General features: G+C 44.5%; 1 protein-coding gene across 8 annotated transcripts in view; it reads right to left on the bottom strand.

Moving 5' to 3' along the window:
- Window positions 1–682: 682 nt before the first annotated feature.
- LOC116395877 (LIM domain only protein 7) overlaps window positions 683–15,296 on the bottom strand; it is a 47,672-nt gene continuing 33,058 nt past the window's right edge. For 2 of the 8 annotated variants that reach the window (XM_031870072.1, XM_031870071.1), the window contains 18 exons: window positions 14,331–15,009; window positions 13,630–13,878; window positions 13,086–13,200; window positions 11,749–11,910; window positions 10,621–10,805; window positions 10,454–10,517; window positions 10,129–10,185; window positions 8,953–8,978; window positions 8,576–8,683; window positions 7,057–7,143; window positions 6,276–6,652; window positions 4,470–4,525; window positions 4,108–4,266; window positions 3,570–3,756; window positions 2,989–3,318; window positions 2,099–2,207; window positions 1,499–1,601; window positions 683–1,418 (listed from right to left, as the gene is read on the bottom strand). In XM_031870072.1, coding sequence (XP_031725932.1) covers window positions 1,396–1,418; window positions 1,499–1,601; window positions 2,099–2,207; window positions 2,989–3,318; window positions 3,570–3,756; window positions 4,108–4,266; window positions 4,470–4,525; window positions 6,276–6,652; window positions 7,057–7,143; window positions 8,576–8,683; window positions 8,953–8,978; window positions 10,129–10,185; window positions 10,454–10,517; window positions 10,621–10,805; window positions 11,749–11,910; window positions 13,086–13,200; window positions 13,630–13,878; window positions 14,331–15,009 — 3,076 coding nt within the window. In that variant the 3' untranslated portion in view covers window positions 683–1,395. The remainder of the gene's footprint in view (window positions 1,419–1,498; window positions 1,602–2,098; window positions 2,208–2,988; window positions 3,319–3,569; window positions 3,757–4,107; window positions 4,267–4,469; window positions 4,526–6,275; window positions 6,653–7,056; window positions 7,144–8,575; window positions 8,684–8,952; window positions 8,979–10,128; window positions 10,186–10,453; window positions 10,518–10,620; window positions 10,806–11,748; window positions 11,911–13,085; window positions 13,201–13,629; window positions 13,879–14,330; window positions 15,010–15,296) is intronic. The other 6 variants (XM_031870075.1, XM_031870078.1, XM_031870074.1 and 3 more) reach the window with 6 other exon arrangements.

Below are 15,296 nucleotides of genomic sequence, written 5' to 3' on the forward strand. Positions count from 1 at the left end.
GCGCTTCGTCATTCAGGCCCTGCTTGTTTTCTAAGCATGAGGATTAAAATATCTCTCCAGCGAGAGAAGCCAAGAAACATCCCCCATAAAAAAAAGGAATCTAAAAATTTGAGATGTGTGCCTCCAGGGGCTGTTTGTGCTGTCCTGAAGAATACAGAGGCAATTTATGCTCAGCCCAACTTATTTCCATACAGCATATCACTTCAAGTGGGCTTATTTACATCTGTTGGGAAATGAGGACAGTTTGGTACCTTACTGCTGAAATGCATTCTGGGAAGCTGCAGACTGAACAATCAAGAGCGTCCCCGCTCGTATGAATATTCAACGTGTCTATACAGATATATCATAACAGAAAACATTAACAAAATAGCGTATCAAAGTGTAATCAGATATATTGCATGTGCACCGAATGAAATATGCATGACAAATTGGCTTCAGAGAGCACAGAGCAGGCAGGTCCTCTGAACCCTTTGCACAAAAAGGCTCATTGAAATTCCTTTCATTATGACTGTGGCACTACAGAGAGACGGAGAATGAGAGGGACGGACGGAGAAAGATGAGTGTAATGGTTTCTGATTAGAAAGGCAGGGAAAAGCCTTGCATCATGTACTGGGATATAATTACAAGGAATTATGCAATTTCACCTCTGGGGGGAAAAAAAGTCAACAAAAAACACACGAGATGAGCATTTAGTCATTTTATTTACAAATGTTACTGTTTGCCTCGATCCAGTTAGTGCGATATAATCTTCACATGGAAACCTGCTTGTGTGTACAACTCCTCCATCCATCAGTGAAAACTGCAAACAGCTGCTATCCAAGCAGACGGTTTTAAATATGCTTTGAAAGGATCCTAATAATCTTAATTGCTAATCCCACCAATGAAAAGGCACACAGACGCGACGAGAATACATTGGTCGACAGACCTGTTAATACCACAAGACTCAGCGGAAAAAAGAAGAAGCAAGAGTGAGACGAGATTGAAACCTCGAAATATCTCTCAAGATCTCTAAAAATCTGTCATTACAAAGATTTGCCTCAATAATCTTATCGACAATTTAACGCTTTGACTAGTTTCGTGGCTAAAACATCAAAACTTGCGGATGCATGCAGAACCCTTACATTTTGTACAACTGTAACACTTAATAAGATATAGACACGTTAAAGTAGATAACTTCTTTGCAAGCTTACCCTCTCAATCATACACTGAAAATTAAAAATTAAACGGATTATAATTTGAGTCAACCGGAAATTTCTGTCGCCATAAATGGAAGTATGTCCAGACCAGGTGTCCCCGGCTGTTTGCAGTGGCTTCGATGCACACGTTAAGGGGTAAGGGGCTCAGGGGTTGTTGTCACATGTAGTCTCTTCATCAATCTGCTGGAGTACAGTCACGTCACATAGTGGTTGGCTGGCCAGCTGGGAGACAACAAACAGCAGCATTAGAGAGAAGAAAAGCAACACGACGTCATGCTCGTCATGTTGATTTGCGCGCTCACCTTTGAATCGCACGTAGCAGGTGTTACAGAAGAGCTGCTTGTTCCGTATTCTGACCTCGGCGCCGGCTGCCGACCCTCCGAGGTCACACTTGCAGTCGATGCACTGAGGGAGTTTAAGAAAGGGAAGAGTTAGAGAGCTACTCAACCGCTGGTTAAAAGCTATAGACTACAGTGTCCAAGTCCAAAAGGTGGAGGGATGAGGACAGATAAGACGCCCCCTTGATTGTATGAAGAGAGAGAAAAATGGAGGGAAAAGGATAAATGAGAGTCGAAGATTGGCAAGATGGATCACTGTTCAGATGCAGGAGACCGAGCTCGAGTGAAGACCAGAGTTCAAGGGAAGGATCAACAATTAAGCTTTGGTAAAAAAAAAAAAGAAAAAGAGAGACAAAGTGAGGGAGAGGTCGATTAGTTTGTCTTGCAGGGTTTTGGCACAGAACATACTACTTTGCTCAAGCTGTGAAAGAGATCAGGACCTCGAGATTCACCAGGATTTACCAGGTTAGTCGTAAAAGAAAGGAGGAGTTTGGAGGAATCGAGGCCGAGGTGTGTTGACGGTGTGCTCCCGGGTAGGGGGCCGACACGTGGCCCAGCTCTCACCTTAAAGCAGCCCAAATGATAACAGAGCCCGAGGGACTCGATGATCATGGCCGCTCCCTTTCCCAGCGGGGTGTCACAGAACGTACAGATTTTCTTGCCACTCACTGACCTGGATTACAGAACGCACAGCTGTGATTTTTAGAGCCGAGCACACGTGCACAACGCATGTATGCATACGCACACAGACACACGCACACAACACATGTTCACACCATGCAACTGTTAAACTGATAGATGGCTTGTTTGCTAAAGGTCAATATTGGCCTTTTTTGTTAAATAATTATCTTGGATGAGGGCCAATCACGTCCCCTGCCGAAATGGAGCAGGAGTACCTCCATGACCATAGCTCCACAACATTCTGTAAAATATTTAATAATGTTTTTGCATTTTTCATTCCTTTAATTGTTTATTCCCCTATACAAATCACTGAGCAAACAACTATTTATACTTTTGGCACGGAAACAAATTGGCAAAAGAATATTGGGAAGTCTTAGCTTGACTCTTAAATGACCAGTGCCACGGTGTTGCTTTAGAACACATGAACAAAGATTCACACACACTCAAAACAACACTGTATGTTGACAGTGGATTTAAACAGGGAATCTGTAAAACAAATAAAAAAGGAGTGTACAGCATAGTCAGAGTTTCACCTGTCAGCTGTGAATAAAGAGGTGAACGACACATAACACAATATCATACAACAACGTATCATATTAGGTTCAAAAGCAGAACAAGTGAAATCAGTTGAGCTTCAGTTGCCCTTTGCCACCACTCCCCATCCAAAGTCATGGTTTATCAACACCACCTGGAATAAGACGATGCAACCCAGTATACCAGTGAGAGGTTAGTTGTTGGGGGTGTTAAGCGAAAGCAGCACTGTTAATATTTACCTGTTCCGCTGCTGAGGGGCGCCTGCCTCAGACGTGGGCTCTGGGGAGGTTGCGGGTGACGGAGAGGACGGTGAGGGGGACGGCGACTGCCGGGACCAAGGGGACGAGGGGGTTCCCGCCCCGGCTCGCAGGGAGCCCATGGAGTAGGAGGAAGGCAGGGTGGAGGAGCCGGGCCGCTGGGCCCCCGACGACACGCCGCCGTAAAAGGGAGTGCTGCCGGAGAGCGCCGAGTTAGGCCGAGTGTAGTTTTGGGCGTGAGTGTTGCTCCTGGGCGTCCACGACGAGCGCCAGGAGTTGTAGGAGGCGTCCAAGTTGTCGAGAGACTCACCTCTGCAAAGGCCATACCCACGCCACACCCACATTAGCCCGTTAGAGGCATTTAAAAAGTCTGGCTACTAACTGAACCTGTGGTTTTAGAATATCTGGTCCGATCAAATCTGCCAAGATAAAGTCAGAGTAGCCAGACTAGTAAATGTTGTAATATTTCTGTGCAGGTAACACAGGATATTAGTAAGGGTGAAAAGCCAGCCACCACCATCACACAACAGAGATGAGATTGTTTCACTCTAACCAGACCGTACCTGCGCATGGGCGGCACGTCGGACTCATCGGTGGCAGCGGTGGTGGTGGAGGAGCGCTGGCGGATCCAACTTTTGTCCATCAGCATCGGAGTCTTCTTCTTCATCTCGTTCAGGATCTGCTGGCGCTCCAGCTCCGCCTGCGATGCCGACTGCTGACCCTTCTTCTCACCCACCCCGCTGCCCGTCACTGCACCCAGAGAGGAGAGGGTGGAAAACTCAACATTATGCCGCGCTCAATGAAAACGCTTCCGGGAGGACAAACATAGATCACGACTGGCGAAGAGGACGGGTCAGAAACAATGAGGCTGTGATGAAGTCTGGTTGGATCGGACCATTGTTTTTAAGCGCAATGAAATTTAACGCACAAGAGAAATCGCCCTGCAATCAATGAGTTCATTGTTTTTTTGCTGCATGCAATTTTTCCGCTTGGCTGACTGATTGATGCACCATTTGATTGGTCAGCTGTTAATCAAACAGCTGTAGGTTTTTGATTTCGTAGATCATCACAAAATGAGAGCGGATCGGGGGCCGAGCCCACCTCTCTCTGGCTCTCTGTATCTCATGGCGTTGAGGATGTTCCTCCTCTCCATCTCCAGCTCGGACGCCGCCCGCTGACTCCGGGCCTCTTTGTCGAGCGCGCTCCTGGCCTGCTCCTGCAGCAGCCGGTGAACCATACCCCCCGGCTGCACAAACGCACCTACAGTAGCGCACGGCCCAAATGCATGTGCAACGGCACAGCGCATACGTTGCTTTTACAGTTATATTTTCTAAAGTTTTAAAACAACAAGTACGAAGAGAAACTAAGATCTTATATTGCTGTTGCATTCACAATCCATCACTTTTTTTCATTAAAGGTGAACTACAATGATGGACAATACCTTCATTTAATAGAACACTGACCTTTTCTCAGAGGTTTTTCCTCTTCATCAAGCTGGGGAGATGATTTAGACTTCTTCCTGTCAAATAAAGGAAAATAACTGTTATTTTAAAAAAAGAAAAGAAAAGGAGCCATACTTACACGGCTATCTTTATAGAAGCCACAGGTTTTATAACCTTTTTATTACCACCATAAAATATCAATCAACTTCAATTTTGAAATGTCAAACCCCATGGTGAAAAAAATGGTTATATAAGAAAAGCGCTGATTGCAGACAGCACAGGTCACTTCCCGCTCAGCTGGAGACATAACACACTTATTGGAGGCCTTCCAATTTTATGAGCGTCTGTATAAAGAGAGACTGTTTGAATGATTCAGTTCGAATGGAGCCATAGAAACAAAGCATCGAGTACCTGGACACACGCTTTAATATGTGTCAGCTTTGTTCATTACTGAGAAATGTATTGAAAATAATACAAAAAAACACGATTACTGCTCCAGAGATATACGTGATGTCAAATGATGCACCTGGTGTATGTGTTTTAAGGTGAATGACAAATTGTTCTCGTTTGATAGAAACTGGTGTTGGTGTTGGGCAGGATTATGTGCTCGTGAGACACTGTTTTGGCAGGTTCGGTGCAATTCAGGCAAGAACTGAATGTGTTGCCAAGATGACTCCTGTGCAGAGAATTACATAAAGCACTCAGAAAAAGGTGAACCTGCAGCTGAAAACCTGGAGAAGCTGACGTGAAAGCAACACTTATTCATTTACAATTCAAATGCAACCGATTACACTTGAAATCCCCCTATTTAATATTCATAAGCAGTATACAAATATTTAATGGAAGGTTTATAACACAATTTAAAGAACTGCTGTTATTACTTCACTTTATATTTTTACTCCTGTTTTATTCTTATCTCGTTATAATTCACTTTTTCTATTCTAGTTTTACTTATTTTACTAAATTGATCTTACTTGTATTGCTATAATTATTTTTGCACTGGTGTAAGTACTTATACACTTTATATGTATTACTCTATTGTATATATAGCTTTATAATATATTCTAATGTTTTGGAATTTGGAATTAATAAACCTTATCTTATCTTATAATGTAGTTGTAAGCAAATATAAGGACATTTTGAAGTGCTTATTAAACTTCTTCTGTGAAGACATATTGTATATTATTACAACTGCTTTTTAGTATATTATCCTTAATTAATTATCTGTTCATACAGGGACCTTCATTCATGGGAGGCCAAGGGAGGAGTTATAAGGGTTAATTAACCTATTTGCCAACAACTATTTATTAGTTGTTCATATACTGTACTGCTCTTAAACACTTAATTGCGGGACATTCAATAAAGTGTTGCCCATTCAACCTATTCAACTCATTATCTTGAAATACTATAATATAAATTGTAATCATTGTGAGGCACTTCAATCATTATACGTAGTATTAGTACTTATCAAATTGGGAATAAGGCGAGCAGGTTTTATTGGGGCCAAAAGCTGATTAGCTGCATACAGAAAGCAGCATTATCTTGTGACTGCAGACGCAAACACAATCCCTGCTGGAATGACCTGTCTGTAAAGGACAGAGACGGCGGCACACTGGCAAAGCCGGAGGCCCTTTGGTTTTGGGAGTGTGTGGGGAGAGGTGGGGCGAGGGTTACAGCACAAAGGTGGAGGACAAAGCACATGCAGACACGTTAGTCATGTTAATGCACAGACAACAAAGCAGGTTATGTCAACTATGTTATTATCCACATGATGGATGTATGAGGGAGACGTGTGAGGGGAGTAGAAGGAGCGGTGGTTCCACTGACCACTGCTGCTGCTGCTGCTGCTGCTGCTCTACCAAGGCTCTCTCCCGCTCCCTGCGCTGCTGCTCCACAGCTTCCTGCCGCCTCCTCTCCTCCTCCCTCTCCTCCTCCCTCCTCCTCTGCCACTGCAGCTCCTCCTCCACCCTCCTCTTCCTCTCCTCCTCCTCCTGCCTCTCTTTTGTCTCCCTCTCCTCCTGGAGCTGCCGCAGCTCGCGCTCCTCCTTGTCCCTCTTCCTCCTCTCCTCCGCCTGCCTTTGGCGCTCCTGTTCCTCCTTCTGCTTTCTCTCCTGCTCCTCCCACGGAGGAGCGGGGGGCTGGCCGACGGGAGAGAGGGCCGAGAGTGGGCCGACGCCGCGTCTGCTCACCCCCAGGCTCCCCGGCTGCAAGAGAGAAGGGAGGACGGGAAAAGAGGAAGCGTTCAACCCACGATGGCATTAGTCTGAACTTTATCAACCTCCAGGAGTTACTGATCAACGGTGGAGGAACTCGTGTTTTGAAATTCCAATCAATGGGGAGTTTTTGTTGCAAAACTATAAGCCGTGAAAGACTTCCGTCACTACGGGAAACATAATCACACATGTTGTGTGTGTCCTGTGTGAATATCTACATGACAAGGCATTGTTCTGCTCTCACTCTATGGGAAAAGAACCTGCATTTTAAAAAAGCCAGAAATACCAGCCCCAAGCCATGTAACTGTGTCAACAAACACAGAACATGTATTAGAATACATTTAGAGGTCAGAGCTTATTGTCCCCTTTTAATACAAATGAAATCCTTTTCTCACCTCTTGTTGGTCAACGCTCTTGGCAACCTCCTCCTGATCCTTGAGCCACTCCTCCTGCAACTTCTCCTGGTCGCGTTTATATTTCTCCTGGAAGAAAAAAGCAGGGAGAGATGTCAAAGTTCACCCAAATAAAATGACACACATGCAAACACTCACATAAACACAAAGACAATGAAAGAAATATATATTGTTCAGTACAGTGGGAAGAAAAAGCAATTCAAATAAAAAATATATTCTAGCTGTATTGTATTCAGGTAATTCTAGGATCACCAACATGTTATCTAACCATCCAAGTCTCACTGGCACATCATGAAATCAGGCCGTATATCCAACAGGGAACAACACTGGAGGAGGAACAAGCCTTCGCGGCTACAGCAGCTCTGCTCGGACACCTTTGATCTCCATCCAGAAATAGACCCTCGGAAAAAATGTTGAGACAGGGTTCTACTACATTCAAGTCGGATACTCGACAGATGCCTTACTTTCAGCTGCCGGATCGCTCTGTTAGGTTTTCTGTCTTGAGCCCATTAGGAGCAGTCTGCTTTGATTGGGAGGACTTCCTGGTCTGTTATTTCAATCTCTGAACCCCGTCTCATTGTGAGATGGGGCACATGGACAGATTCCCGGATGGGAAGAGTATTTTAGATCAAATGGATTGGGAGGCTGGTATTTTCAGTTGTATTAATGGACTAAGGCCCACCTAGCTGAAACAAATGCAGTCTAATATACAAGTCCTACAGTAAATCCTACCTTTGTGAAGGTTATAATGTTCAGTTTCTGTTTCATGGTCATTCTAGCGGGTGCAGGTTTTGGCGCTGTTGAATTGTAATGCGTTTTACTGAGAGGTGTGCACCAAATATTAGAATATTGTGTATATTTGGGCCTTAGAATCTGAAAAAAACTCAAGGAAATTGATATTTGTCTCATACAGATACACATAGTAAATAAATAAAAATAGAAATAGCAAATACACACTGCTTTAAAAAAAACCTTTCCATTCTCAGATTTTTATTTGACACAATTGTCTTCAATCTGTATTGTTTTAATTGCATTTTGTTTTTTTATCTACCTCCTTGAGTGTCTTTATTTCATTGCGTTGTGATTCATCTTAATTGTTGCTTTCTTAATATAACACAATACAATTTAACAGCACCACAAACTACAGAATCAACCCCTCTCTAGTACACTTCCAGTGAAACCTGGACATTGTAACCTTGACTGCAGAGCTGATTAATTACCCTGCGTTAGCTTCAGCTGCGTACACCTAGTAAACTGGCCACTGAGTGCATGTTTGCATTTCAACACCCATGCTACCATACTATTTAGTATGCCATGTAGTATGTCTCAATACCTAGCATGTCAAATGCAGCACGCCAAAAAACACCAGGATGTCCTACTACTGCACCCGGTCACATTTATCCATCAAGACGGTCAAAGTTCAAGGCCCATTGTTATGACATAGTAGGATGTCCCAGTTATATGCATAACGTCTGCGCTACTCGAGCGTGCCCTTATGTACCTGTAGGAGGCGATCCTGCTCCTTCTGCCATTTCTCTTGTCTTTTGCGCTCCTCCTCTGGGTCCCAAGACCAGCGGCTGGAGGACGGGTTGATCGAAGGAACAGGTATCTGCAGACGGAGAAGAATCACTTTGTGATATTGTCAAGTCAATTTTAATTAAGACAGTTTGTACAATTGACATTATATTTGTATCCTTAGACCCATGAGTATTTGATCTAACTCATAAAAAGGAAAGCTCCCTGCAATCAAAGTCATTTTCAAATTTGAGATTCATTATAATGGGTCTATACTTTGTAATAACTGTGCATTTAAAGATGTTTTCCTGCTATAATAGAAAAAACAGAAACGGCCCTCTATACACTGATAAGACTACTCACATCTGGCATTGCAGACTCTGATCCTCCTTGAAAAGAAAAGAAAAAGCATCCAGTCAGTACTTCTGGCATGCACAGGCAGAGCAATAGAAGAGAAGTTAACCCTGAGGCAATATACTGTAGCAATCGCAAAGTTGACAGGCTTATTACATTTTCAACAGGATTTTTAACTCAAACGGCAAGTCCTCTTTGAAAATGTCAAACAGTAAATGATGTTTTCAACAAGCCCACCGAGCAACAACGGTTAAATTTCACCCGCTAGGACTTATTGATTCTCTCAATCCAAGATCAGCCACTGGTTGACATTTAAATTGGACGCCAGGCCCAAGAGGTTCAAAAATCAATAAACTGATTGTAAGGACAACAAGGCCAAACAAACTGGAAGGAAAAAACACATGTGTGAGCAGCATGCGTACACAAGGATGCAGACACATACAGCGCAGCCAGTCTGAAAGGTTACCGTACGGTTCGATACATGCAGGCCAATGCTTTCAACTGCATGCGCAGCAAAGTGAAGAGTGTAACCATGTGTTAAACCTGGAGCATTCGAAAAAAACACCACAAACACTGCAGGATTCCAAAGGTTTGTGTTTGTGGTTGGTACGCTGGCAAAGCGTCTGACATGCTGTCCAGCCTTTGGAGCTGAATGTGCTACTTTTATACTGTTTTACATTTTTCTTTTCATTTATACAGGGTTTCTTCTTCCCTCCAAAAACTATAAGCTGTGAATTTTCATCAGAAAATGATTCCTTAATTTGACTCCAAAATAGCACCAGGCTCCCCCGGTTGGAAAAGCATGTCAGAGTCCCAGTTTGTACCAAGCGAAGGTGAGGAGGTCACTGCACACTCAACCCTGTTTACCACAAAGGTAGACCAGCGCACTGACACGGGACCCCGAGACACCTGAAGAAGGGGAAGGGGGCACAGCACAAAAAGTTAAGCTCTGGCAACCAAACAGAGCCATGGAGGAATCTATTTCAACCCAGACAGCTCATAATCAATCGATAATGCAACTTATCAATTGAGCATGAGGCTGTGACCGATGACAAACATGCAAAACTCCCGTGGGAAGCTGAGAGACAGAACCAAGCCACCAAATCACAAAGAAGTCATTATTATCATTATTATCATTAAGAACCACCCCGCCCCGATTTGGTCAGTCGTCTTTTCTTTTTTTACCTTTTTCAAAAAACTCTGACCTCCGTTTTAAGTTTTTCAAAGATATGGGTTCTGACTCTACATGAGAGATGGAAAAGAGGAGATATACCATTTTATATTACCAACACAGGAATTACACACACAGCACTGCTGTATCACAATAATACATTTCAGATAATGTCACATCTTTTTGTTACACAACACAGTAAATGTCCATCAATAACCACAACAGTCCAGTGTTTGCAAAGACGTCAACAAAACCCATCTGTGCGTTTCCGTATTCAGCACAGAAATAGTTGCCAAGATCAATTCCACAACCTTTCTGATTGTGTGCTCTGCTCTTTACCTTTGTTCCTCATGGTCACCGCCTGCTCACGGAAACCTCCATTAACTCTGTTTGAAGCCACGTCCTGCAGGGGGGAGACACGGCGGGGCGCCCGCTCATTAGAAGGGCCCACAATACAGAAATAAAACTTGATCAAAACCCGAGAGAGTTCACCCCAGGTCACTTACGAGGACTGGGTGGGCGGTGGCCTCTTTGGGGAGCAGCTTTTCCATGGAGGCACGCGAGGTGAAATCCAGGCTGGAGCTGATGGCGTTGGCGTCGGGGTAACCTAGAAGTATCGGATGATCCATACTGGTCAGATTGACGGTCTTATGGCTTTTAAATGGCATGGGAGGTTGATCTCTGTTCCAGTCTGCATGCAGACAATGCAATGGCAAAAAAAAAAATAGGATGTGTGTTTCTGCACATAAAGCCACGTATTCTGTGCCTATATATACTGTATGTGTGTATGTGTGCGCAGTAGTAGTCGTTAGGTATTTGTGTACGTGAAACCCAACATTTGACAGTGAATTGTCTATTTACATAAAGAACGCTATGAAGCAGGGGACAAGGTTGCTGTTATGGTGTTATTACAGAGAGCAGCAGGGTGTGACAGAGAAACCTTCCCTAGCCATGCAGCCTATTGAAGCTTTCATAAACCCACACAGTGTTTCTAACAGGCTCACCAAACTATTTGAACAAGTACTGGCTGTTAGCTCAAGTCAGCTACTCTGGGTGGGTTATTCATATTTTTTTGGAAGGAGACACTGACGTAGTTGTAACAAGTAAGCCTGTTACACTAACACTGTGCAAACAGCACTCAGGGGACTGTGGACCCTGAGATGGGTTAAGTCTCCACAAGGAAAACACCGTACAGACAGGAATGCTGATAAGACAGAAAAAGCAGAAGAAGAAGAAGAAGAAGAAGAAGAAGAAGAAGAAGAAGAAGAAGAAGAAGAAGAAGAAGAAGAAGAAGAAACAACCAGTAGGAATAAAAAGGAAAAACAGGACAAGAAAAATGAACACAGGAAGAAAAACCAAAGTCTTCCCTCGTCAGATGAGAAAACAAACAAACATTACAGGTCCTTCACTGCTTAGCTGTCATGAAATCATTCATGGATGATTTCACAATAGTTTACGGACCAATTTAAAGTGTCAAAACTGTTTAGCAACGCAAGCGGCATAAGCAGCGCTGTCAGTCCAGGAATGTGACCCTTAAAGTGGTTCAATTCAATCTCCCGCAAACAAACAAACACACACACACACACACACACACACACACATGCGCTCAGACACACAGCATTCACATGACTCACTGTTCCTGCCTTGATGGCGTATATCCATGATCAGACTGCCCTCCTGCAGGGCCTCCTCCATGCAGGACTTCCAGTCGATGTAGCTCATTTCTGCCACCTTGTGCCCGTTCACCGTCAGCACCTCGTCCCCGACCTGAAGCTGGTACATCTCTGCCGGGCTGCCTGCACGAGACAGAGGATTACTCATAAGAGCTGTCATGCTTGCACAAAGCAGCAGTTGTTTTAGTCATTTCAGTGAAATTGAATTTACAAGAAATTATCAAGTTTTTGGACAATGAGACTTTTTAATTCGAGTTTCAAAAAAAATCTGTCTTCAAGTTTTTAATTTGTATTATTTAAATGATAAAAAATGCAAATGTTGTCAATATTGACGGTGTATTTTGTGTAACAGATACTAAACAGTGCGGGAAGCTACTGAAATTCAAAAACTGCCTCTTCAAACATTTCCTTTACATCATCTTGACTTTTCACTACCGCCAAGTGAAACAAGACAGAATATATGTTCATATTTCTACCAACTAATCATATTAAGATCAATACTATTGGTTGTGAACATTTAACTGTGTGTCTTTATGTTGCTCTGCATGGCTCATGCGTGCATGACGTGGTTAATAACAGCACGGCTCATTTACTGCACGGCTCCATGTGCAGAACCGTGAATGAGGTCATTGTACTTCTGCATCGTCCTGCTTTATGCATGCAGTTTTTGTCATTTTTTAGCGCTTTATGTCACTTAACTGGATTTTGAAACATCTTACCAAAGGACTGCAGCTAAACAATTTGCCAGCTGGTTAACATATACAGACATGGTGATTCACGTGTATTGTCCTTACAAATACAAATTGAAATTAAACAAAGTATGATGCATCGCGACAAGTACACTGTAGGTTGAAACTGGTGAGACAAAGCTAGACTATTGATGCGGGGTGTTACGAGTATTAGTGAAACCTCACTAAATTACATGAGAAACGAGCGAAGGTGGAGAAAGCTCAGTAGAAAGAGAGGCTCAGACCCAGCAGATCTGACCCAGATAGACGCTGCCCTACATAGGTCTGGCAACGCCACTGCAATGGACTTGAAAACCTGCTGACAACCATCCAGCAGTGCCTGGCTGTCATATATATCAGCGCCTGGGCACTGCTTTCAAATATTACTGCTGTACTGTATCTGTGAATACATCAGGTGAGATGTGACTGTTTGATGTTTTTTTCTTCTTCTTTGAACCACAGGGAATGTTGTGAGTTTAAGGCTGCCAGTTTGGCTCATCGGCATGCATTATACTGGAAGGTGAATAAAGCTTATATCCTGTTTGTTTGAAGGTACGTCTCTGCTGTTACCTCGCTGGATGGACATGATGCGAGCTCCTGTCGAGTCCCACGCCGCCTGGAAGCCAAAGTCTGTGCTGCTGTTGGGCTTCTGGTTCAGGCTGACCCGCATCTCACAGTAGTTCTCCTTGAAAACCAAACAGAGCAACACAGGTGAGTAGAGGCGAACTCAAAACACAAAAAAAACGACACCAAATAAAGGAATGTGTTCCTGACTTTCCATCGCTGCGGAGATCGCTGTGTCAGGTTGTGTTGTCTGAGGGTACGCAGGTCTGCTTTGGCAAGAAAGCCTTGCATTAATCATTTATGGCTGTTGATTAAATGCCAACCTGTTGCTATTCTTTCATTTCTGGTTGCATTATTCTATTATTTTTAAGCAATCTTTAAATTGAGAATAGAAAAAGAATGAAAATCTAATTTAATGACGCATTTGGGTTCACTACTTATTTACCAGAAAGCCAGACACATTGTCAGTCATAAATAAAATGTGTTTAACAATCCCCACTCGTCAATATACAAGCTGATCGGTTTTATCCACAGCAGGTAACGTGACTACCTGGCTGGCTTCTTTGGCTGGAACAGGACTGAATGGGGCTTCGGTCTTGACCTGAGGAGGGACGGGTGAGACAGTCTTCATCGTGGTCTTGTCCTCCTCCTCCTCCTCCTCCTCGTCCTCGGTGCTGTGGGCCGAGCTGGAATGAGACTGATGCTCGTCCTCAGAGGTCATGAACTGGTGATAGCGGCTCGGCACCGCCGACTTCTTGGGAGCGACGGCGTCGCCGTTGACGCGCTTCTGGGGTTCCACCTGTCCAAGGTGAATCCAGATGGTCAAAGGATGCACACTTTGAGTCTTTGACAACAAGATAATGTAAAATGAACTCAACAGCACAGGGCCGTTTATAAAATGCTGATAATGGAGGGAATGGGGGGGGTCAACTCTCTAACTGAGCATGAAACTGTTTCATAATCTTTACCTGAAAGTCACTAACTGATCTGATGAAACTGTGACAGTAATGAATGTGATGGAGGCCTAAAATAGCAGCTCTGGCAGCTGAGTTAGCATTATAAAAACACTAGCTTCATCTATTATTCATAAAGTACAGTAATCAGATCGGACTCTTGGGTAACATCGATGCCCTCAAAACACCTGAACAACAAGGCAAAAGATTTCTTACTGCCAAACAAAGACTCTCTAGATGTCCTTCAGTCCCCTTGTGCTGCACTGGTAGTTTGTATTTAGAATGATCAAGCACTCACTGTAAAGGGTCGGGGAAGAGAAGTGAGGCGGGACGACTGGGTCCCGAAGGGCCATGGCGCGACAACCGAGGTCAGGCGCGTGCTATCCGGTCTCTGGTAGCTCCTGGGGAGGGAGGCAGAAACCCGAGACACCCCGGGAGGCTTGGGTTCCATTGAGCTGGGCTGTGGTCGTTGTTTGTACAGAGAACCGGAGGAGGGGGCCCCCGCCTCAGTCTGTGCTCCCGACAATGGGCGCCTCGGCTCGGGCAACTTTTGCTGGGAGCTTGAGGAGGAGACGGCGGCCACAGTCTCCACTGCCTTGACTGTGCCGGTGCGTTCTGAGACTGAACTCAGTGAAGGTGCTGCTGCTGCCGGAGATCGGGACCTGTGGAAAAAGCTGCGGCTGGTGGGAGTGATGGTGGTGGCGTCGCTGCCTGCAGGACTGTCCACAGTGTCAACTCCCTGTGAGGTGGGAGGGGAAGCGGCCCTGCCAGTAGTCAGGGAGGCGGAGGGGGGTTTGTCCTCTTTCCGAGGACGCTCCGGGGATTCAGAAGAATAGTAAGGAGTGTCAATGGTGTAGCTTCTGGTGGGGAGGGCTCGGGTACGAGGAGAAATGACGGGTTTGTCAAATACGTCTTCGCCGTCCAGGTAAGACAGAGATCCAATGCGACCACCAACGCTGTTTTTTCCTTTATTTTCTCTGAGGACCGGACACAGGAGCAGAAGGGGGATGGGATGAGGAGGGGAAATAGGAGCGGGAAAAAAGTGGACAGTGATGGGTGAAATTAAAGACAAGGGTGGAAAGGGATGCAATTTAGGAAGATGAAGGGTACAAGTGACAGGAAGGGGAGTGAGTGTCAGGGAGGAAAATAAAAGGATTGAAAAGAGGGGTGGGGCAAAGAAGGGGGAGGCAGGTTGTAAGCCGTCATTAGATTACACTTTCACATTGACTGAAGGAACAATTACAGTGAGTGTCCTCATTCACTC

This window comes from Anarrhichthys ocellatus, unplaced genomic scaffold (assembly GCF_004355925.1).
Source record: "Anarrhichthys ocellatus isolate YVR2014 unplaced genomic scaffold, GSC_Weel_1.0 scaffold51, whole genome shotgun sequence".
NCBI lineage: Eukaryota > Metazoa > Chordata > Actinopteri > Perciformes > Anarhichadidae > Anarrhichthys > Anarrhichthys ocellatus.